At 42.6% G+C, this 22858-nt stretch overlaps 1 protein-coding gene across 1 annotated transcript in view; it reads left to right on the plus strand.

The window, feature by feature from the left end:
• HTRA2 (HtrA serine peptidase 2) overlaps positions 1-8867 on the plus strand; it is a 578743-nt gene extending 569876 nt beyond the window's left edge. Inside the window, exon 8 of the mRNA XM_044063975.1 lies at positions 8280-8867. Within this exon, the coding sequence (XP_043919910.1) occupies positions 8280-8445 (166 nt within the window). The 3' untranslated portion in view covers positions 8446-8867. The remainder of the gene's footprint in view (positions 1-8279) is intronic.
• Positions 8868-22858: the final 13991 nt, after the last annotated feature.

Consider the following 22858-nt stretch of genomic DNA (forward strand, 5'->3'; position numbering starts at 1 on the left):
CCCAGTATCTCGTCCCCCGTTAAGGCCATCCTGGTAGCGGCTCATAAACCATCTACTAGGAAAATTTACCGCAGTAAATGGAAACGATTCTCCATTTGGGCGGAGTGGCAGGGTCTAGATCCCTTCACAGTTCCCCTTCCTCTGGTGCTAGACTTCCTTACCACTCTTTTTAATGATGGTGCCAGTAGTTGCATGGTCAAAGTGCAGCTTGCGGCCATTTCTCACTATCATGTTGGTCATGACTCTGGACAGCTTATGTCCGCCAAATTATGTAAAATATTTCTAAAAGGCACCTTTCTCCTTAGACCCCCTGTCAAGCAGGCGGTTCCACCATGGGATCTTTCTTTGGTTCTTCAGGCCTTGACCGCTCCCCCCTTCGAGCCTGCGGCCACAGTAGATCTTAAATTCTTATCCATCAAGACTGCTTTTTTAGTAGCCATTACTTCAGCCAAAAGAGTTTCGGAACTTCAAGCCTTATCCATGAAGCCGCCTTACTTGGTCTTCCATCCGGACCGCGTATACCTCAGGACCAATCCCTCCTTTCTTCCTAAGGTAGCTTCAGAAGCAAACATTAATCAGTCCATTAACCTCCCTGTTTTCTTTCCTAAATATCAGAACAAGGGTGAATACAAGCTGCATTCCTTGGATGTTCACAGGCAGCTTCGTTTTTATCTTAACAGGACAGCTGGTCATAGGCAATCCGACCAATTGTTCATTTCCTTTGCCATATTCAATCTGGGTAAGCCAATTTCCAAAGTCTCCTTGTCACGCTGGATTTCGCAGTGTATTCTTTTAGCTTACCAAGCTTCTGGGAGGCCCGCACCGGAGGGAGTCCATGCCCATTCGACCCGGTCAGTTTCTACCTCAGCGGCCTTTAAAGCTAGGATTCCACTGGATGACATTTGTTCAGCAGCCACTTGGGCTTCATCTCATACCTTTATTTCTCATTACAAGCTGGATATCACATCTAGAGGTAGAGCATCCTTTGGCTCCGCGGTGCTCCGGAATATCCTTCCATGACGGCCACCCAAGATTCAGGTAGCTGGGGACTCTGTCCCACAGGTTGCAGACAAATGAATCTCCTACTTCAGATTTAGAAGTTATGTACTTACCATAATGTTCCATCTGAGTAGGTGGATTCATTTGTCTGCAACCATCCCGCCCTCCTATCCCCCTGGCCTTGTCAGTTTTCTGCATATTATGTGTTACCCATTTCTAGGGTATTATGATACAGGGCAAACTCAATCTGAGGTCATGTAGGGAGAGCAGGGCATTATGGGTGAGGGGAGGAGCTAAGAGCTCGGATCCATAGCTGGATAAACCATGCCGGTTCGGATCCGATATCGGATCCATAACCCACAGGTTGCAGACAAATGAATCCACCTATTCAGATGGAACGTTATGGTAAGTACATAACTTCTAAATGTCCTTCTCTTCACAGTTGCAGTACTCTTTACTATAGGGATCTCCCACCCAGGGTAGCCCAACATTCATACAGTATACCAAAGCCTTATTATCTGCCATACATCACACACATGATTCCCGCACGGGATGTAGGGCATAAAAGTGACATATAGACACAGTTATCCAGAACTGTATTGCTCCAGTAGAGAACAGTCTCCATAGGGCAAAGTAGTCCATTCACATTCAGAAAGAGAAAATGCAGAAGAAAAATGGGAGACCTTCAGCCAGAAGGGAATCCAAAACAGAAACCAGAAAAGACAAGAAGGGGGTTAGGGAGCAAATACTGCAACAGTGAAGAGAAGGACATCTACTGTTATGGTAAGATTTTATACAACTGTACTGTATCCTTCTGTATCACCTTTGCAGTATTCGTTACTGTAGGGAGAGTAAAACAGCTCAAGAAACAGAATGAGAGATGGAAGGCTCAGAAGAGTCCTCAACAAACCCCTACAAAATGGTTCCAGCAAAACCCACTCTAGCCCTAGATACCATATCCAACTTATAATGCTTAGTAAAAGTATGCATTGAAGACCAAGTAACAGCTTCAGCATCGGAATTGCTGTCCAGCCCCTTGAAGAAAGCATCAAAAGAGGCAGCAGCCCTATTGGAATGAGCTCTAACAGAAGTAGACCAAGATTCCATTGCTGAAACTGAAGCCATGTACTAATGCTCCTGATAACATCCCTTCTTACTTTCTTATCATAGCTGCTGATGCAATTGCCTACCCTATTAGCATTTTAATCAACTGCTCTATCCTAGAAAGTACAGTACCCCAAATCTGGAAAAAGGCCTACATCATCCCTTTGCACAAAGGGGGCAACAATAACAATGTTACTAATTTCTGCCCCATTGCTATCCTGTCTCCCATCTCTAAAATCTTAGAAAAATGTATTCATCTTCAACTCCTTCCTTACCTTTTAGAAAATCACCTACTAACTCCCACACAACATGGATTCAGACCTAATCACAGCACTATGACTGCCCTCCTCTCCTTCCTTCAAACTGTTAACAAAGCACGCAACTCTGGCCAAATTGTTTCTACCCTACTACTCGACCTCTCTAAGGCCTTTGACACTATCTCTCATAACCTGCTACTAACCAAACTCTCAAGACTTAACCTATCTCCCTCCTCCTTGAACTGGTTCTTCAACTACTTATCTAACAGATATCAAGCAGTAATATGGAAAAAGGCCACTTCCTCATTTCTAAATACCCCTACTGGGGTACCCCAGGGGTCCATACTGGGTCCCCTTCTCTCTAATATATTTATAAATGATTTCCACAACTCTATCCCATTCTTAGACATCATCCAATACGCAGATGATTCCACTATTATATGCTCTGCCTCTTCTATCCCCTCACTCCTAAAATTGACCCAAGAAGCTTTCACAACCACTGAGAAGTGGATGAAAAGAAATCACCTTGCTCTCAATGCCTCCAAAACCAAATTAATGCTATTCTCCCCCTCTAAAGCTATCTCTTTCGACACAAACACATTCTCTATCACTAGTTAAAATAATTCACCTCTGGAACTAGTGTCAGAGACCAAGCTACTTGGGGTCCAAATTGATAACCAACTCAAATTTAACTCTCACCTACAGCTAAATGTCAAAAAAAAACACCAAAAACTTGGTATGCTGTACCGGCAAAATAAATACCTCACACCTGCTGCCAAAATCACCCTCTCTACTTCATTTCTTATCCCCTCCCTTCTCTACGGAGCCACACTCCTAGCTAATCTACAGTCCTCCCTAAAAACCCAACTTTCCTCTTGCTATAATAAAATCGCCAAGTTCGCTACCAACCACAAGTCCTCCTCACACCACTGTTCCTCTCTCCATATACTAAAATGGCTAGAGCTACCCAACTATCTCACATACACTCAACTAACTCCTGCTCACAAACTCATTTTCAACTCCTCTCTCTGTCCCTCCCTTTCATCAGCTTTTAAAATGCACCTTCCTGATAGAATATTGAGGTCCAACAATCAAAATCTATTAGAAATCTATAAACCCACTCGTCCCCCAGGGAAAAATCTTCTATCTTTTGTCCTTGCCCGCCTTTGGAACTCTCTACCATCATCCATCCGCACCACCCCCAACCACTTTATTTTTAAAAGATCTCTTCATTCCCACCTAGTATCCAAGTGGGAATGCTCTTGCTCCCACCCCACATAGCTAATTTACTTGTAGTTGCCATCTTCCTTCTTTGCCTTCATTCCTCATGCATTCTTCCTGATTATTTACCCATAACTAATATACATTATCATTTCATATTATAGGGAAAACTGCACTAGGCCTCACCTCCTAAGTGCTTCCTTCATAAATTTCTGTTATTTCTCAGAAATTTCATTCAGTATTTCAGAATATGATACAAACTCAAATTTTTTTTCATGCAATATTCTTTACCATCTATAATCTATTAATTTTATCTAATGTTCTTTCATAGTTATTTCTTCTGTATTTACTTGAAATTGTTTTCTGGTGTCAAATATTTTGGATTATTATATAATTTGTAATTTGTTATAGTTTTGTATAACTAGTATGAATCACTTTTTGTAACATACTTAGTTCTGGAGCTTTTCTCCCCAGGACTCCATTGAAAATGGGTTCTTTGGCCCAATGGACTATCCTGGTAAACCAACTGCAAATAAATAAAAATAAAAAATAAAAATTTGCCATGAAAAGAATAACAATAAGAAATGGCCTTGGATATCCAGGAGGAGATGGTTTCCTTAGAAACAGCCAAACCCAGTGTCCTGAGATGAAAGGAAACAAAAAGCTGGTCAGACTTATGAATGGCCTTAGTTTTAATCAAGTAATACTTGGGCTGAATGTGCAAATATACAAGGTATGCAAGACCCTCTCACTAGCAGGCTATGGAGAAGGGAAAAAGAAGGAAGTTGTACTGACTGATTCGGGGATAACTCATTTACTACTTTGGGCGTAAAAGAAGGATTAGTATGAAGAAACACCCTGTTCCTGTGAGGGGGTAAAAAAAAAGAGGGATGGCCATAAGGACCTGGACCTCAGAAGCCTTCCAGGTAACACCTAGTAGCAACAAAACATTATTCCAGGCACGATGTTGCAAAGAAGCAGAATCTGCAGGCTCAAAAGGAGCCTGAGTCAATTTTTCCAAAATGAAAGTAAGGTCCCAAGGTGGAGGAATAGGTTTCTTTGGAGAGGGCTAAGATGTAGGGCGCCTTTAAGAAATTGTTTGACCTCAAAATGAGAAGCCAAGGTAGGGTTCAACGGCAGACAGGCAGAAATGGCTAACAAAATGGGCCTTCACAGAAGAATAGGCCAAGCCAGACTGGAGCAACTCATACGAATGAGAGGATCAAAGGGACCCCCACTGAAGAAGGGTCCTGGTAGTGAGCATGGCACAAGACAGCAAATAAATCTTTTCTATTTGGACATATAAGATTTTCTAAGAGAAAGAGTGGTCCAATCAACACGGCCAAATCCAGTTTAAAAACACACAAAACGTTTAATAAAAAAATAAAAACAGTTAAGTGCTTTTAAGCATTAAGCTCTTCTTCAGATGTAAAACCATAAGCTAAAAGGCAACACTTTAAACAGAAACACACATTCCATTCACTAAAAATTATCCAATCAAAAACAAGGAATGTATCAATGAAACAGCTGATGTGAATGTAATGCAGGTCATAAAGGTACAGTCCCATTAAGTCCAGGAGTCCTATTCTCTTGTTGCCTTACAATCCACTTTATCTCTGCCAGTTCAGTACTATGAACAATCTGCATACAGCCTGGGACTTAAAGTGAAACCAGTCATACATCTCAACTGTACAAATTTGTGCAGATTTTTGCCTCATGTTTTTGGTCCATTTTTCATAAACTTGTGTTTTTCTGTCAAATTAATGGCAAATCATTAATGATTGAGGTTAGAAAATAATGAAAGACATTTGAGTTTCAGACTTCATACCCTTCAGAAAATTCATGCTAATGCAAAACCTGTTATTCTATCAACTTTCTAAATTTGTAAGAGCAATATTTAAAAATTGTCCCTATTTTTGGGCCTTTGTCCCACTTTTATGTACGACTTTGTCTAGATTTCTTGCTCTAAGAGATTGAGAGGTATGAAACCAGTCAATGAGTGCTGAAAAGTTTTGGCACTTGCAATATGACTATATGCTTTACATAAGTGACAAGGGAAGGTCCCTCCCAACCCTCTTAGATTTAAGAGGACTGTTGTCATTGTTCAAACTAAGACCATAGCATTCTTGCAGCAGAAACTGGGTTTGTTGCCTACTGCTTCTCTAATGCACTCATCCATCTGAAGAATTGACCCGTTTTTAAGAATAATATCACACACCCTGCTGATGTTGCTAGAGAAAGTCTATAAGATTTTCTGGTTGAGGGTTTTCTTGCCTCCTATAAAACCCTCAGAACATCCTCAAAAAAGAGGTGCCTGAAAGGTATCAAAACCCCTATCACCCACAGTGTCAGATTAGACAACTGAGGATGGATGAGACCCCTTTGCCTGTGTGAGGAGGTCCGACCGGTGATGTAACGTGTGGTGATTTGCCCCTGGCAAGATCCATTAAGCGGAGGAGACAGTGCTGTCTTGGCCAAAAGGGAGTCACTAGCAACATTTTGGGGGAGTCCAGCTGAATCTTCTGTAGGACTCTTGGAAGGAGAGGAAGAAGAGGGAAAGAATAAAGAAACATCCCCTGCCAAGGATATGAAAGGGCGTCCATTTTCCATGTCAGATGGCATGGCACTCTGGAACAGAAAATCTGCCTGTTCAGAGGGCAGGCAAAAAGATCTACCTGAGGAATACCCCACCGGTGGACAATGTCCAGAAACATGTCTCTGTGAAGCATCCATTCATGAGCCTGTGTTTTAGACCTGCTCAGAGAGTCTGCCAGCAGATTGTGCTCTGAAGGAATGTAAACTGCCTGAAGAGTTAACTGATAACTGAAAGCAACCATCTAAGGCTAAAGAGCCATTCAGCAGAGGAGGTAAGATTTTGTGCCTCCCTGCTTGTTAATATACCACATCACTGTAGTGTCTGTGTACACCTGCAAGGGGCCTGGAGAGAACATGGGGCAAAAAGCTTGAAGGGCCAGAATCAGAGCTGTCATGTAATTGATATTGATATGGTCTGACTTTTGATTGGAGGGGGCGGGGATTAGTAACCCTGAACTTTTAGGTGACCACATGAAGCCCCCCACCCCATGTCTGAGGCATCGGTGAACAGTTCTTGAGAAGGGACTGGAGGTTGAAAGGGCAGGCCTGGGTTGAGTGAAAATTGTTGACTCCATTCACATTCTTTCTTTAGACAAGGAAGGAGACGTTCTGAAATCCAGAAGCTGGCAATGCAGCCAAACCAACTTTTTAGGTACCATTGAAGCTTCTGCATATGTAGTCTGGCAAGATGGAGTATTGGAATAGAAGACCACATGAATCCCAGGGCTCGAGGAAACACTGTGCTTACACAGTGGTGCTTTACTTGCTTTTCACATAAACACATGCTAGATTGCATCACAGGTACGATGTAGCTTAAGCAAAGCATTTTTGCAGTTTTGTCAGGTTTTAAAGCTAGTTAATGTAGCAGTACACTATAGCAGGGAATGTCTAATTCATATTTTGCCCATGGTGTGGAGTATTATTTACTCACAAAGATGCAGCTGAAGAAACCATACTAGAGATTCCCCCACCATGGGAAAAAATATCCACGACTTTGACTCCACCGTGGTTTATTGCTGTTATATAGTCATTGTAAAAAAAAGTACTTTTTAAAATAATTGTGTTATGTGGCTAGCCACCTGGTAATGAGAATATTGGCTCTTGATTGTCACTATTGATGAGACACCCTGACCCCATTAGCAAAAAATGGGTTATGAGTGATGTACTGTGCATGTGCACACACATTCAAATGATATGTTATCAGTTCAGAGAGTTAATTGCAGTATCTGCCATTGTAAGAGTGGTAGTTGAAGTTAAAACTTCATTTTCTCAAGGATATTAGCCTAACATGTTTGCTACTTAAAAGTGAGCATTTATATATATATATATATATATATATATATATATATATATATATATATATATATATGTACATATATATATATTTTTTTTTTAATCATTTGAAGGAATTATTGCAGTTACATTGAAAAAAAGTGGTTTGTTTTGCTGCTTAGCAGCAAATAAACATGATGGCTGTTAGTTTAGGAGTCTTCAGTGGCCTCACTGACCTCTGTTAGAGTGCCTCTACTAAACTCTTTGGTGGGATGTAACAAAATTTGTATCACTTAGAGTGCAGCCCGCTGTAGTAGGAGGTAAAATCTGCCTGTTGTATGGTTGCTGTACGACATCATAGGTGTCCTTTATATTTTTGTCAGTCTTTGTTTTATACTGGTTGGCTACAGGCAAGATGTGTGTCCCAGTGCGGAGCCTTCTACATCTTTCTTCATCTAAAGAAACCAAGCTGAGAGAGTAATGTAATGTAATCCATTCATTGGTTTGTGCTGAATGCATATGAAATTCCAATCCATTTCCACATGACATTTCAAGCTCAAAGAGCCTATTTACAGTATTGTCTGTTAGTATCCAAGTAGCTACTTTGGCTGGCCTTTTAAGAACTATTTTAGTAGTTCGTGATTTAAATTTGAGTATAGAAACTAATACCATTGGACATCATCTGTATTTTTTCCTTTCACTGGAAAAGCCTGTAGTTTCTAAACCTGTTAGGTGGAGCAAATTTATTAATTTTTGTAAAATGCTTTCACTGCTAATTGAATTTATTGTAATAGTTTCTTGTTTCGTCCCTTTTCACTCTAATTGCAACAGAGCAGGCCTTAAATCAGATGACATAATCCTGGAGATCAATGGACAGGCTGTGAAAACTGCTGAACATGTGTATGATGCAGTCCGGAAGGAGCAAATACTGTCGGTAGTAGTGAGACGTGGCCATGACATGCTAATGCTGAATGTAACACCAGAGGTTGCAGAGTGAAGAATAGCTAAGGACAAAATCTGTGCTTTTAGTGTGGGAGAAGTTTATCAGGATTGTGGAGTGCTCTACAGCAGCAGGACAGAGAAGCACTTTGGTTTTCAGGCAATTCAAATCAATTGTGAAATATGGAGACTGTTGGCTTACAGCAATAGTAATAACTGGACTTGGTCTCATTCTTGGCTGATCCTTTCAATCACTGCTTTTAGTGCAGTCTGACCAGTACAGCAAGACTGTTGTAAGGAACCATGTGACTCATAGGAGTCTGAGACCGTGTTCACTTAAATGTCAACCCAGAGAAGATCAGTGTAATTTTTAGTGAATGCTGTTTGCTTTGTAAAGTTAAGTGCACATTTTTGCCTTCCCTTCCACTTTTAATGTGAACTTGCACATAAAAATTCTTGACTAATAAAAAATAAAATACTGTTTTTTGTCAATTATTGACTATGTTGCTTGTGGTCCATAAACACTGTAGAAAATTCTATATATATAGATTTTGGATCTCTCGAGTTCTGAAATATCTTGTGATTTGTAAAAAAAAAAAAATCTAATTTGTTTAAGTAAACAAAAAAAAAGTGTAGGCTGTTCGGCCAGTCACTTCAGACTGCAGTTCTATATGCTTTGTGCTGGAACTTACCTTATCTGTGAGGAGACTGTGATCATGATGATGATATTATTACATAGAGCACCCTATGGCAGTACATTTAGACTGAAGCATGCATCTGCAGCAAGTACATTTCATAGTTGTGGGAAAAACACTTTCTGTGAGTGCTTCTACTAACAAAGTTATTTTTATATTGTATGTAAGTGAGAAACCAGCTTCTGGCTGCAGAAAGTTGAAGTTTTTTTTTCTGCTCTGTAACTTGCCACAGTTTTTCATTCATGGTACTGACAAAGAATTTAGATGAAGATGTTTATTATTAGATCACTGTTGCAGTAGTCTACGCTGTATGGGACATATCCTGCTAAGGATTAAACATCCATCCAGCTTCCAAAGCTTTAGGGTACCTCCAATACTTATATGACTGTTGGAGCTTGAGGGTGAGCCAGTGTAAAGATAATTATGGGAGCCAAAAATAAGTTTCTTGCTACTGAAGTAAATGGAAAGTCTTGCTCTGCTGCAACTGTGCAGGTTTAACGGTTGGCAATTTTTTGTCAAAGTGGTCATAGAAGTACCCCAGTGGGTACTACCATCCTTTTTATGAGAAACGAGTTCTGTTTTTTCTTTTCTTTCTTTTTTCCCCTAAGAATGTATGTGCAAGAGAAAGGGGAAGTGCACACGTGGTCACCAGATAATTTACAAAGATCACCACCTCTTGCCTTGTTTGTTTAGGGGAAAGAACCAGGACACTCAGTCTTATTCAGTTTGTTCATTTGTTTACTCCTAAAACCCTAAGAAATAGGTGTAGTACCCTTTTGCTACATTTGGCAAATCAAAAGTTAAAATCTCTTATCTCGAGTGTAATGGACCAGGGTTTCAGCTCCTTGGAAGCTCCTCCAGTCCCCATGAGGAGAAGAATATCCAGAGAGGCTTAGGTTTCCACTGCCCAGCTTCCTCCTCACCGCAGCTTTTAATGGGTGACTCCACCATGACCATTTTAGATCCCTCTGAGTCATTTTTCTCTCAACTCCCCTGGTGCTCCTCTGGAAGATGCTGATAACTGAAAGATAGGCACATCCTCCAAGGCCTCTTATACATCTGCTTTGCACAGGGGAGAGCCACTTTTGCCAGCAGTGGAGGAGGAAGTGGACATTATTCCTTTACAGGACTGCTTTGAGGAGAAATCACAGTAACCTGAGTGCTCCTTTTCAGTAGACACTTCAAGGAAAAGGAAGCACAAACTGAAACATACTTTGCTCCTGTACCCTTTCATTTATGGGAGGGAAAAGATGATTGGTTTGCCCTTGCAAAAGCCTTATTTTAAAGCCTTTCAGTCATTACAGTCTGAGTCTTCACAGATTTCTAAATGGAAAAGGTCACTCTTGCCATCAGATTCTGATTTAGAAAAAAGTTGGCTTAGATTCTGCTTTACAAGATGTTCTTCGTGTTTCACTGTTGCAGTCATTGCATTTGGGTAATCTGCTTACAGGTTGCCCTCAGTAGGCCTGATTAACAAAGTCTTGGGTCCTGCGTCGGTTGCTGTCCCTTCTTCCATGACATCAGGGATATAAAACATGCAGCCGACGCCATTACATCAGTCTTTCTTGCCGTGCGGTGCCCGAAGCAGTTCGCAAGCGCTGGTCGGCCGACTTTTGAAATTTTCATTTTCGAGTTTCAGAACCGAAGTCTTCAACTAAAAGCTAAGTACCCCGATGGGGAAACTTTTTCTTGCTCCTTACCGATGCCAGTAAAAGTTAATTGCATTACTTGTGGAAAGCAAATACCTCATAAAGATTTACATTTGTACCGTATTCCCTGCCTAGGCCCTGACCACAACATACCTTGTTGTCAGTTTTGTGCTTTATTTAATCAGCGCACTAGCCGTCGTCGATATATTTTTGCCTCTAAATATTTCGGTTCTCAGTTTAATTATCAAGAAATGTCGTCAGTTAACCGTCCGACTACCGGGATTCCGAAAAAACGCAAAGATAAAGACAGAGACAGGCTGCCGAGGTCCAAAACTGTCGACGACACTTCTCGTAAGCCAGTCGAAAGTTCGCTGGTACTCAGTGAGGCGCTTTCGCAGCCCCTGACACCCACTACTTCTGATTCGCAGGCCTCTACTGAGACCCATTTGGAGTCCAGTATGCCACGAGATACTTCAACTATGGAACCCGCGTATGTCTCTACCTTGGATGGGTCCGGAGCCGTTCTGCAGGCACCAGCTTCTGAGGGTGTATTCAGGCCTACGGGCTTGCATATTAAATCGACGCCTCCTTTATTACTAAGGCCTAAATCTCAATCCATGTCTAAAATCTGATGCCCAGGCCACATGCTCAGGCCTCTATGCCTAAAAAACAAATGATAAAAATGGCTGAAGATCTAATAACTCTAATTAGGGGTAGCCAACCCCCCCCCCCTTCTAAGAGGCCTAGGGCTGAGCTTGATTATGAATCTTCTGATCAGGATTCTGTTTTTTCTCACTCTTCTGATGACCTGGATTTGTCCTTACCTACTTATGAGGATTCTGATGCAGAGGACTCTATTCCCTCTGCTTCCCCTCCTGAGGATTTTTCTTTTGGGGAAACCTTACATACTCTAAGGAGCATTTTCACTGAGAAAGCCAGGAATTTTCTGATTCAAAAAAGAGGCTTAGGGATTTCCTTCTCCTACCTCAGCATAGGCCTTTGGCTATTCCTCCTGTACTAGACAGTGTTGATGATGCTTTCTCGGAATCCAGTTTGACCCCTGATTCACTGCCTCCTGCTCCCAGTAAACCTGGCAGATACTACAGGGTCACTGAGTCCCACAAGTTCCTTTTCAAAAATCCTATTGCAAATCCAGAGACTATTTCACAGGTGCCCAAGGGCATTAAGGCTCCTACTGCTAAAAATCCTACCCCTTATAGAGACACCAGGGCACTGGATAGATGGGGTAAAAAGGTTTAAACTTCAGCAGTCTTGGCCATTACAGCTTTAAACTGCCAATTTCATATGTTAAAATATCAGCAACATGTTATTGGACTGCTTAAACATAAAATTTTGTTGATTCCTGACTGTGTGGAAAATAAAGACTTACAAGATTTAATGCATTCTGCTGAACAAGTTGGAAAACATACTTTGCAATGTGGTTTTGATTCTTTAGAGGCCTTTTGCAGGGCTGCTGTTACTGGGTCTGTGCTTAGAAGGCAATCTTGGTTTAAGGAGCTATCTTTGCCTGATCATGTTAAAGCTAAATTGTTGCATGCTCTTTAAATCAGGACCGCCTGTTTGGCAACAAGGCTGAAGAAGTTCTTAAAAAGATGGAAGATAAAGCTAAATCTATGCAAACTGTTAAGTATTTTTTACAAGTTCAGCCTCCTAGATTTAGTAGGCACTGGCCCTCTAAGAATTGGTCCTTTCCAGCCCCTTCCAGGTCTTCTCAAGCCAAACCCAGACACAGCAACAACCCCCGGTTTCAGTCCCAGGGGCTCTCAGAAATAAGCAGTGGGGGGCTTCCACTTCCAAGTCTGGGAATAACAAGACTCCCCCCTATGGTAAACTGTCTCAATGACTTCTTTTTAAAATTTCCAAGCACTTATCTTCTGACTGCCCCTTTGGGGGGAAAGACTGCTCTTCACGCAGAGAACTGAGAACTCATTACCCAGGACAAATGGGTTTTAAATATAGTGTCCCAGGGATACAGATTTCACTTCCACACATTGCCAATTCCAAGTGGGTGGCCGGACCTACCCCCAAATCAGTGGGCAGAGGCTCAAAAACAAGTACTTTCTCTCTTAAGCATGGGGGCTATTCAACTGGTACCAGAAGAGGAAAAGGGACAAGGTTTCTACTCGAGACTTTTCTTGGTATCCAAAAAAGACAATTCATGGCATCCCATCCTGGACCTGTCTACTCTAAACACCTTTCTGGAGATTCCAAAATTCAAGATGCTGACTCTTCACCAATTACTTCCTATGCTAGGCAAAGATGCCTGGTTGGCAACACTAGATTTAAAAGAAGCATACCTACACATCCCAATCAGGGAATCTTGCAGAAGATACCTACGCTTCAAAGCAGGCTACACGCACTGTCAGTTCTCTGCACTGCCCTTTGGCTTATCTACTGTGCCCAGGGTATTCACAAAGTCACAAAGTGCCTAGCTCCTGTTATTGCATTTTGCAGGCAAAGAAGTATTCAAATGTACCCATACCTGGATGATTGTCTAATTCAGGCAGAAAGCCAGGACTGGATGATTGTCTAATTCCGGCAGAAAGCCAGGACATACTTTTGAATCATCTGGCCTATGTAAAAAGGGTTCTAACTTGTCTGGGGTACACCGTAAATGAAAAGAAATCACAGCTGGTACTCTGTCAACAAATTACATTCCCGGCAGCAAGCTTGAATGCAACTTCCCAGATGGCTTGCCTCACGCCAGAAAAGCAAATTAATTTGACAGCCTACTTCAAACAAGTGGCCACAAAATCCCTGCTATCTGCAAGACAAATACTGCAAGCCTTGGGGTTCATGGCCTGCTGCATTCTTCTAATTCCATATGCAAGACTGCATATGAGGAAACTACAGTGGTATCTAAAATGCCTATGGAGTCAACATTCTCACAGTCTAGAAACAATGATTCCTATCATACCTTGCCTACACCTTGAGTTCCTTTGGTGGGCAGAGGCCTGCCACCAAAACAAGGGACTACCTTTCACACCACCCCCTGCCGCCCAAACCCTAACAACAGATGCATCAGACTATGCATGGGGGGCTCACCTGGCAGGGAAGTGCATTCAGGGCAAATGGAACCCAAGTCAAATGCACCTGCATATCAATCAGAAAGAAATGTTAGCTGTACAGATGCTCTGACAGCCTTCAAGGACTACATTCTTCCAGGACAACTAATGATGGACAACACCACGGTTATGTGGTACATAAACAAGCAGGGGGGTACACATTCTTACCCCCTCTGCAGACTAGCCATGGCATTGTGGAACACAGCCTCGAGCTACCAAGTGCACCTACAAGCTCAGTTCCTGCCAGGAAAATTAAATACACTGGCAGATGGACTAAGCAGAAACCTCATGGACCCACACAAGCGGAAACTGGAACCAAGGATTTTCAACATGTTGACAAGCGAATGGGGGAGCCCAGATATAGACCTGTTTGCCTCCCCCCAGAACTACGAATTGGACAAATTTTGCACGAGGACTCCCCACAAACAAGCCTGGAAAGTGGATACTGTGTCCTTCAGCTGGAAAAACCTATCAGTCTGTGCCTTCCCCCCGCTACCTCTGCTCTCCAAAGTACTACTAAAAGTCAAACAGGACAAACAGAGGATGATTTTGATTACTCCAGACTGGCCGTGCCAACACTGGTACCCCCTCCTACGCAGTGTGTCACAGTTATCTCCATGGCACCTGCCTCAGACTCCTTCCTTGCTGTCTCAGCAGGAGAACCATATTCTGCACCCTCAGCTTCCAACACTGAACCTTGCAGCCTGGCTAATTACTTAAACTCTCCCTTACCATCCCTCAGCAAACCTGTGATGGATGTCATCTTAGAGACAAGGAGGCCTAGTACTAGAAAATCTTATGCTGAAGAATGGAAAAGATTCTGTGTCTGGAACCAATCTCAAGTTATGAGCACAGCAGCACCCAATTTACCTCAGATTTTACAATACTTAACTGAGATGCTTCACAAGGGCCTGTCCCCCCCCCCCCCCCCCCGCTAAGATGCCTAGGCAAGACACTGATTATGAATCTTCAGATCAGGTTTCCATTTCTTCTGATTCCTGTTCTGATCAGGAATTTTCTATTCCACCCTATGACGATTCAGATGCAGAAGAATCCATCCCATCTGCATCTCCTCCTGAGGATTATTCTGTTGGAGAAACCTTGCATGCTTTAAGGGAATGTCTTCATTGGGAGAGTCAGGATTTCTCTGAATCAAAAAAGAGTCTTAGGGGTTTCCTTCTTCTTCCTCAGCATAGGCCTTTGGCAATACCTCCTGTATTAGACATTGTTGATGTGTTTTCGGAATCAAGCATGGCTCCTGATTCCCTACCTCCGGCTCCTAGTAAGCCATGCAGATATTACAGGGTTCATGACTCCCACAAATTTCTATTCAAAAATCCTGCTGCTGATCCTGAGACTATCTCACAGTGTCTCAAAGGTGTAAAGGCTTCTACAGCCAAAAATTCAACCCCCTCTGATAGAGATTCCAGATAGATGGGGAAAGAAGGTTTATACGTCTGCAACCTTGGCAATTAGGTCCTTAAACTGCCAGTTTCATATGCTTAAATATCAACAACATGTTATGGGTTTATTGAAACAGAAAATTATGTTGATTTCTGATTGTGTGGAAAGTAAAGAATTAAAGGAATTATTGCATGCAGCAGAACAGGTTGGAAAGCACATTTGCAATGTGGTTTTGATTCTTTGGAGGACTCTTGCAGGGCTGCAGTTACTGGATCTGTGATTAGAAGGCATGCCTGGCTCAAGGAACAAAGTCTGCCTGATCATGTTAAAGGTAAATTTTGGATGCCCCTTTACAGCATGATACTCTGTTTGGTAATATGGCAGAAGAGGTTGTAAAGAAAATGGAAGATAAAGCTAAATCTATGCAAACTGTAAAAGATTTCTTACAAGTGCAGCCACCCAGGTTCAGTAGGCACTGGCTTACTAAAAATTGGACCTTTCCTGTGTCCAACAGAGCCTCTCAAGGCAAATCCAAGTGCTCAAAATGCTCTAGGTACCAATCTCAGGGTTCTTACAGGTCAAAACAATGGGGTGCCTCCACCTCCAGATCTGGAGGAAACAAAGCACAACCCTACAGTAAGCAGTCTCAATGACTTCCCTCTACCTTCACCAAGCACTTATCTTTTGGTAGCCCCCTTGGGGGGGAAAATTAGCACGTCATGCTCAAAATTGGCAGTTAATTACCCAGGACAAGTGGGTATTAAACATAGTATTCCAGGGGTACAGATTTCATTTCCATACTTTGCCAATTCCAAACGGTTGGCCAGATCTGCCCCAAAATCAATGGGCAGAGGCTCAGAAACAAATCACGTCCCTCATGGATATGGGGGCTATTCAACCAGTACCAGAACAGGAAAAAGGACAAGGTTTTTATTCAAGACTTTTCCTGGTACCCAGAAAAAACTATTCCTGGCGTCCAGTACTGAACTTATCGATTTTGAACACGTTCCTGGACATTCCAAAATTCAAACTGCTGACTTTACAACAGCTACTGCCTATGCTGGGCAGGAATGCTTGGTTAGTGACTCTAGATTTAAGAGGCATACCTGCATATCCCAATAAGGGAATCGTGCAGAAGATACCTCCGCTTCAAGGCAGATTTTTTGCATTGCCAATTCTCTGCACCACCCTTTGGCTTATCTACTGCACCCAGGGTCTTTACAAAGTGCCTGGCATCAGTAATTGCATTTTGCAGACAAAGCATACAAATTTATCCTTAGCTGGACAACTGTCTCATTCAAGCAGAGAACAGGGACAGTCTTCTTCAACATCTGGCATTTGTAAAAAGGCTTCTAGCATGCCTAGGGTACACAATAAATGAAAACAAATCCCAAAGGGTACCCTCTCAAATAATTACATTCCTGGGTGCAAGCTTGAATACAACTGCCCAGATGGCTTACCTTATGCCAGACAAAGGCAACTGACAACATACTTCAAACAAATGGCAACAAAAACCCAGTTATCTGCAATACAAATTCTGCAGGCTTTGGGGTTCATGGCATCCTGCATTCTACTGATTCCATATGCAAGACTGCATATGAGGAAACTTCAATGGCACCTAAAAAGCTTATGGAGTCAACATTGTTACAGTCTGGAAACAATGATTCCTCTTATTCCTTGCCTACAACAGGAGTTTCGTTGGTGGGCAGAGACATGTCACCAAAACAAGGGACTGTCATTCAATTTACCCCCTGCCACCCAAACCCTAACTACAGATGCATCAGACTATGCTTGGGGGGCCCACCTGGTGGGGAGATGCATTCAGGGCAGATGGAGCCCAAAACAAATGCATCTGCATATCAACCAGAAAGAGATGGTAACTGTACAGAATGCTCTGACAGCCTTCAAGGACTTACTTCATCCAGGACAGCTACTGATAAAGATGGAGAACACCACGGTTATGTGGTACATAAGCAGGGGGGTACACATTCCTACCCCCTTTTCAGACTAGCCATGGAATTGTGGAACACAGCTTTGACTTACCAAGTACATCTTCAAGCTCAATTCCTGCCAGGAAAACAAAATACTCTGGCAGACCTAAGCAGAAATCTTATGGACCCGCACAAGTGGAAACTGGATCCACAAATCTTCAGCATGGTAACACAGAAATGGGGGAGCCCAGACATAGATCTATTTGCCTCTTCCCAAAATTATCAACTGGACAAATTCTGTACAAGGACTTATCACAGACAAGCATGGAAAGTGGATGCCCTATCCATCATTTGGAAAACCTATCAGTCTATGCCTTTCCCCCTCTGCCTCTTCTTTCCAAGGTCTTACTAAAGGTCAGACAGTACAAAACAAAAATGATCCTGATTGCTCCGGACTGGCCTCGCCAGCACTGGTACCCAGTTCTAAGGAATATGTCTCAACTCCCTCCGTGGCACTTGCCTCAAATACCTCATCTACTGTCTCAGCAGAACAATCAAATTCTGCACACTCAGCTCCAAACTCTGAACCTTGCAGCATGGCTGATCATTTAGTTATTCAAACAACTCCTCTCATTAAATCTGTGATAGATGTCATTTTGGAAGCCAGAAGGCCTAGTACTAGAAAATCTTATGCTGATAAATGGAAGAGATTCTGTGCTTGGAACCAAGCACAAGGAACGGACACAGCAAAACCAAATATCCCTCAGATTTTACAATACTTGACTGAGATGCTTGACAAGGGCCTATCTTTTTCTTCAATAAAAATCCATGCCTCTGCCATCTCAGCTCATTACAACAAGGAGCCTCCCCTCTTCATCCTCTGCTAAAACAGTATCTTAGAGGGGCCAAAAATGTAAGGCCTCCCAGAAGATCACCATCTCCTGCATGGGACCTCAATTTTGTGCTGGAAAAACTCACCCTGTCTCCTTTTGAACCAGCAGTTACTGCGGATATAAAGTTTTTATCTTGGAAAACAGCTTTCCTCTTGGCAGTCACTTCAGCAAGAAGGGTTTCAGAACTACAGGCTCTCATGGCTGTGGAGCCTTTTATTAGATTTTATCTGGACAGGTTGTCCCTCAGGACCAATCTTTCCTTTATGCCTAAGGTGGTATCCAGTGTGGCTCTTAACCAAACAGTTCACCTGCCAACTTCTTTTTCTTCTTCTTTCGGCTTTTCCCGGTTACGGGTCGCCACAGTGAATCACCTGTCCGCTCATGATTGGCATTGGAGTTTTACAATGTCGAGTTGCCAGCCTGACACCCAACCTTCCACAGAAGGCACGCACTCACACCTAGGGTCAATCTAGAGTGTCCAATCCACTTACAGCATGTCTTTGAGATGTGGGAGGAAACTGGAGCACCTGGAGGAAACCCACGCGACCACAGGGAGGTCATGCAGACTCCGCACAGAAGGCAGCCCAGCCAAGGATCGAACTGGAGAGCATCTTGCTGTGAGGCAAAACAATTCACCTGGCAACATTTTACCCAAATCCGCAGAATAAGGGGGAGCAGTTTCTGCATTCATTGGACATACACAGACCACTAAGATTCTACTTAGGACCAAATCCCTAAGAAAGTCTGATCAACTACTGGTGGCATTTGCTTCAGGATCAGAGGGGAAGGCTATATCAAAGCAGGCTATTTCTAAGTGGATAAGCCACTGCATTCGTTTCTGCTACTTGCACCATGGTAAACCTGTGCCCAAGGGAATCGGGTCACATTCCACCAGGGCTGCCTCTACCTCAGCAGCCTTTCTCAGAGGAGTTCCAACCAAAGACATTCTAGAAGCTACTACTTGGAGCTCTCTTCATACTTTACAAAGCATTATCATTTGCCTCTCTTCTCCAAATCCAGGGCAGGCTTTGCTACTGCAGTTCTGCAGGGCCTTATAGCCACTCCTAATGCTATTTAGTTCCATCCTCCCATCCATAGCTTTGGGATTCTACCCAAATGAAATGACTGCAACAGTGAAACACGAAGAACATAGTACAGTTGTGTACACTTACCATAAATGTAGATGTTCAAATGTATTCACTGTTGCCATCCGGATTACCCACCCACCATCCCCTTCTCTATAACTTCTCTTTCCTTCACTATATTCTAAAGCCTTTGTGGTGTATTTTCTTTCAGATGAAGGTAAAGTTTATGTTGCTAAAAGTGCATTTACATATCTTGCTGTTTATATCTATCTATCTATATATATATATATATATATATATATATATATTTTTTTTTTTTTATTTTTTTTTGCTCTCCATTTGGGGGGCACCTGACATCTGGGGCAAGAAAAACTGAATAAAATGGTGTTGGCTGCATGTTTTATATACCCCTGACGTCATGGAAGAGGAGACAGCAACCTACGCAGGACCCAAGACTTTGTTATTCAGACCGACTGAGGGCAACCTGCCAGCAGATTACCCAAATGTAATGACTACAACAGTGAATACACTCGAACATCTACATTTATGGTAAGTGTACACACCTGTACTTTGCAGTCCTGGTTACTTTCCCTCCTGCCCCCAAACTTATTTTGGCTATACCTCTACTTTCCTTTACTATGCTTAAAAGCCTTTTTGGTGTATTTGCTTTTTTGTTGGAGGTATACCTTTGTGTTTTTATGTTAAATTGCTTCCCATTAGGGAGGCACCTGATATCTGGGGCAAGAAAAACTGATGTAATGGTGTCTGCTGCATGTTTTATACCCCTGACGACCTGACATCATGGAAGAAGTGACAGCAGCTGACGCATGACCCAAAACTTTGTCAATCAGGCCAACTGAGTGCAACCTGCAAGCAGATTACCCAAATGTAATGACTGCAACAGTGAATACACTCGAACATCTGCATTTATGGTAAGTGTATACAACTGTACTTTTCTACTGCAGATAACTGGAAGTATGAGTCTGAAGAAAACATTTCCTCATCTGAAAAGTTGAGTTTTTCTGACAGTTGACAGGATGAAGGGTTTATTTAAATGGGAACAAAAAGAATTGTTACTCCTGTTGGACCAGTCTTCCTCCTACTCAGATCAGTCACCTTTGAGGCAGGGAAGAAGGCCTAATGCAAGAAAAAACATTACATTTCACCTCTGGAATCCCCGGCACTAGACATTGAGGATAAGGAAAGTGATTTCCCCATACCTGCCTCCTGCCTGATGGCTCTAAGTTTGGGAAATATTACAAGTTGGTAGCCAACCAACCCTTTGGCATAGAGGGATAAAGCCCTAAATGCAGTTCAAGTGAAATGAGTTTAATTGGCTGAGCTTGTGGCTGATGGGCTGGGTAGAGAAAATGGTCATGCCCATTTTTGGTGGGAGAGAACGTGCTGGGTAGATAGCCTCAATCCCTGGTAGAGGACAGGACTCTGGGAAGATGTGTGTGAATCAAAGAGGCACAACCACCTTAAGGCATGGGCCAGACACATTCTTCCATACAAGATATTATTATTTGTCATGACTACTGATGTTTGTTAGTATAAAGAGAAATAAACAAGATTTAATTTAAAGCATTGTCACAAGTATATATGACATTCTGGCTGCTAGCTGTATTCCACACTGCTGTGCCTGTCTGCCAGCAATAACCTCAGTCAGGGGTAGTACTGGTCTAAACCCATATTTCCTAGTCCCTTTCCCTGTCATCAGCCATCTTCAGGGTGAGAGTGGGCAAGCCATGGGAAAGTAAGCAAGTAGCTGATGGTCAGCAGGGGCAAGAAAGAAGAAAAATAATATTAGAAATGACCATAATGAATCAGGATGGCCCCCTGAACTCCCTCGCCTCCCCCAAACACATACTGCTGGAGGCCTTTTTTTCTTCCAGATGTTCTTCATGTTTCACTGTTGCAGTCATTACATTTGGGTAATCTGCTGGCAGGTTGCCCTCAGTTGGCCTGAATTCCAAAGTCTTGGGTCCTGCGTCGGTTACTGTCTTCTCTTCCATGATGTCAGGTCGTCGGGGGTATAAAACATGCAGCCGACGCCATTTTCTTTAGTCTTTCTTGCTGCGCGGTGCCCAAAGCAGAAGCATTTCGCAAGTGCTGGTCGTCTGACTACTGAAATATTCGCATTTGAGTTTCAGAATCGAACTCTTCAATAAAGCTAAGTACCCCATTGGGGAAACTTTTTTCTTGCTTTTTACCGATGTCAGAAAAAGTTAATAATTGCATTACTTGTGGGAAGCAAATACCTCATAAGGATTTCCATTTATACTGTATTCCTTGCCTAGGCCCTGATCGCAACATGCCTAGCTGTCAGTTTTGTGCTAGATTTAACCAACGCACTATTTAGCGTCGGTATATTTTTGCATCTAAGTATTTTGGAAACAGATTTAACTACCCAGAGATGTCGTCGGATAGCAATCCGACTACTGGATTACATAAAAAAAACGCAAAGAAAAGGACAGAGAAAGGCAGTCGAGATCCAAAACCAACGACAAAGCTTCTCCTAAGCCAGTCACCGGTTCACCGGTACTCAGTCAGGTGCTTTTGCAGCCCCTGATACCTGCCACCTTCGAGTCACAGGCATCTACCGACACCCATGTGGAGTCCAGCATGCTGCAAGATACTCAAGGTATTGGACAGACTGATGTATCTCCCTCGGATGGGTCCAGAGCCGCTGAGCAGGCACCGGCTTCTGAGGGTGTATTCAGACATCAACATTTTTATATCAAACCGATGAAAGCGGCAAATCCAAAGGCAAAGATACCTTCTAAAACTAAAAAAACGATGCCTGAGCCGCATGCACAGGCCTCTATGCCTAAAAAAGCGATGATCAAAATGGCTGAAGACCTTATTACCTTGATCAGGGGTACCCATCCCCCTCCAGATAAGAGGCCTAGGCAAGACACTGACTATGAATCTTCAGATCAGGTTTTTATTTCTTCTGATTCCTCTTCTGATCAGGAATTATCTTTACCTCCCTATGAAGATTCTGATGCTGAGGAGTCTATTCCATCTGCATCTCCTCCTGAGGATTATACATTTGGAGAAACCTTGCATACCTTGAGAGAGCCTTTCCACTGGGAGAGTCGAGACTTCTCAGAATCAAAAAAGAGGCTCAGGGATTTCCTCCTCCTCCCTCAGCACAAGCCTTTAGCCATTCCCCCTGTGTTAGACATTGTGGATGATGTTTTCTCTGAGTCAAGCCTGACCCCTGACTCTCTGCCTCTGGCTCCCAGTAAGCCTGACAGGTATTACAGGGTCCCTGACTCATAAATTTTTATTTAGAAACCCTGCTGCTGATCCTGAAACTATTTCACAGGGTCCAAAGGGAGTTAAGTCCTCAACAGCAAAATACCCTACCCCCTCCGACAGAGATTCAGGGGCGCTGGACAGATGGGGAAAAAAGGTTTATACATCTGCAACCTTGGCAATCAGGGACTTAAACTGTCAATTTCATATGCTTAAGTACCAACAACATGTTATGGGATTGCTGAAACAGAAAATGATGTTGATTTCAGAATATGCAGAAAATAAGGAATTTAAGGAATTATTGTATGCAGCTGAACAAGTTGGAAAGCATACTTTGCAATGTGGTTTTGATTTTTTAGAGTCCTCCTGCAGGGCTGCAGTTACTGGATCTGTGATTAGGAGGCATGCCTGGTTAAAGGAACAAAATTTGCCTGATCATGTTAAAGCTAAATTGATAGATGCAC

Source organism: Protopterus annectens, chromosome 2.part2, assembly GCF_019279795.1.
Source record: "Protopterus annectens isolate FY-2018-M chromosome 2.part2, PAN1.0, whole genome shotgun sequence".
Taxonomy (NCBI): domain Eukaryota; kingdom Metazoa; phylum Chordata; order Ceratodontiformes; family Protopteridae; genus Protopterus; species Protopterus annectens.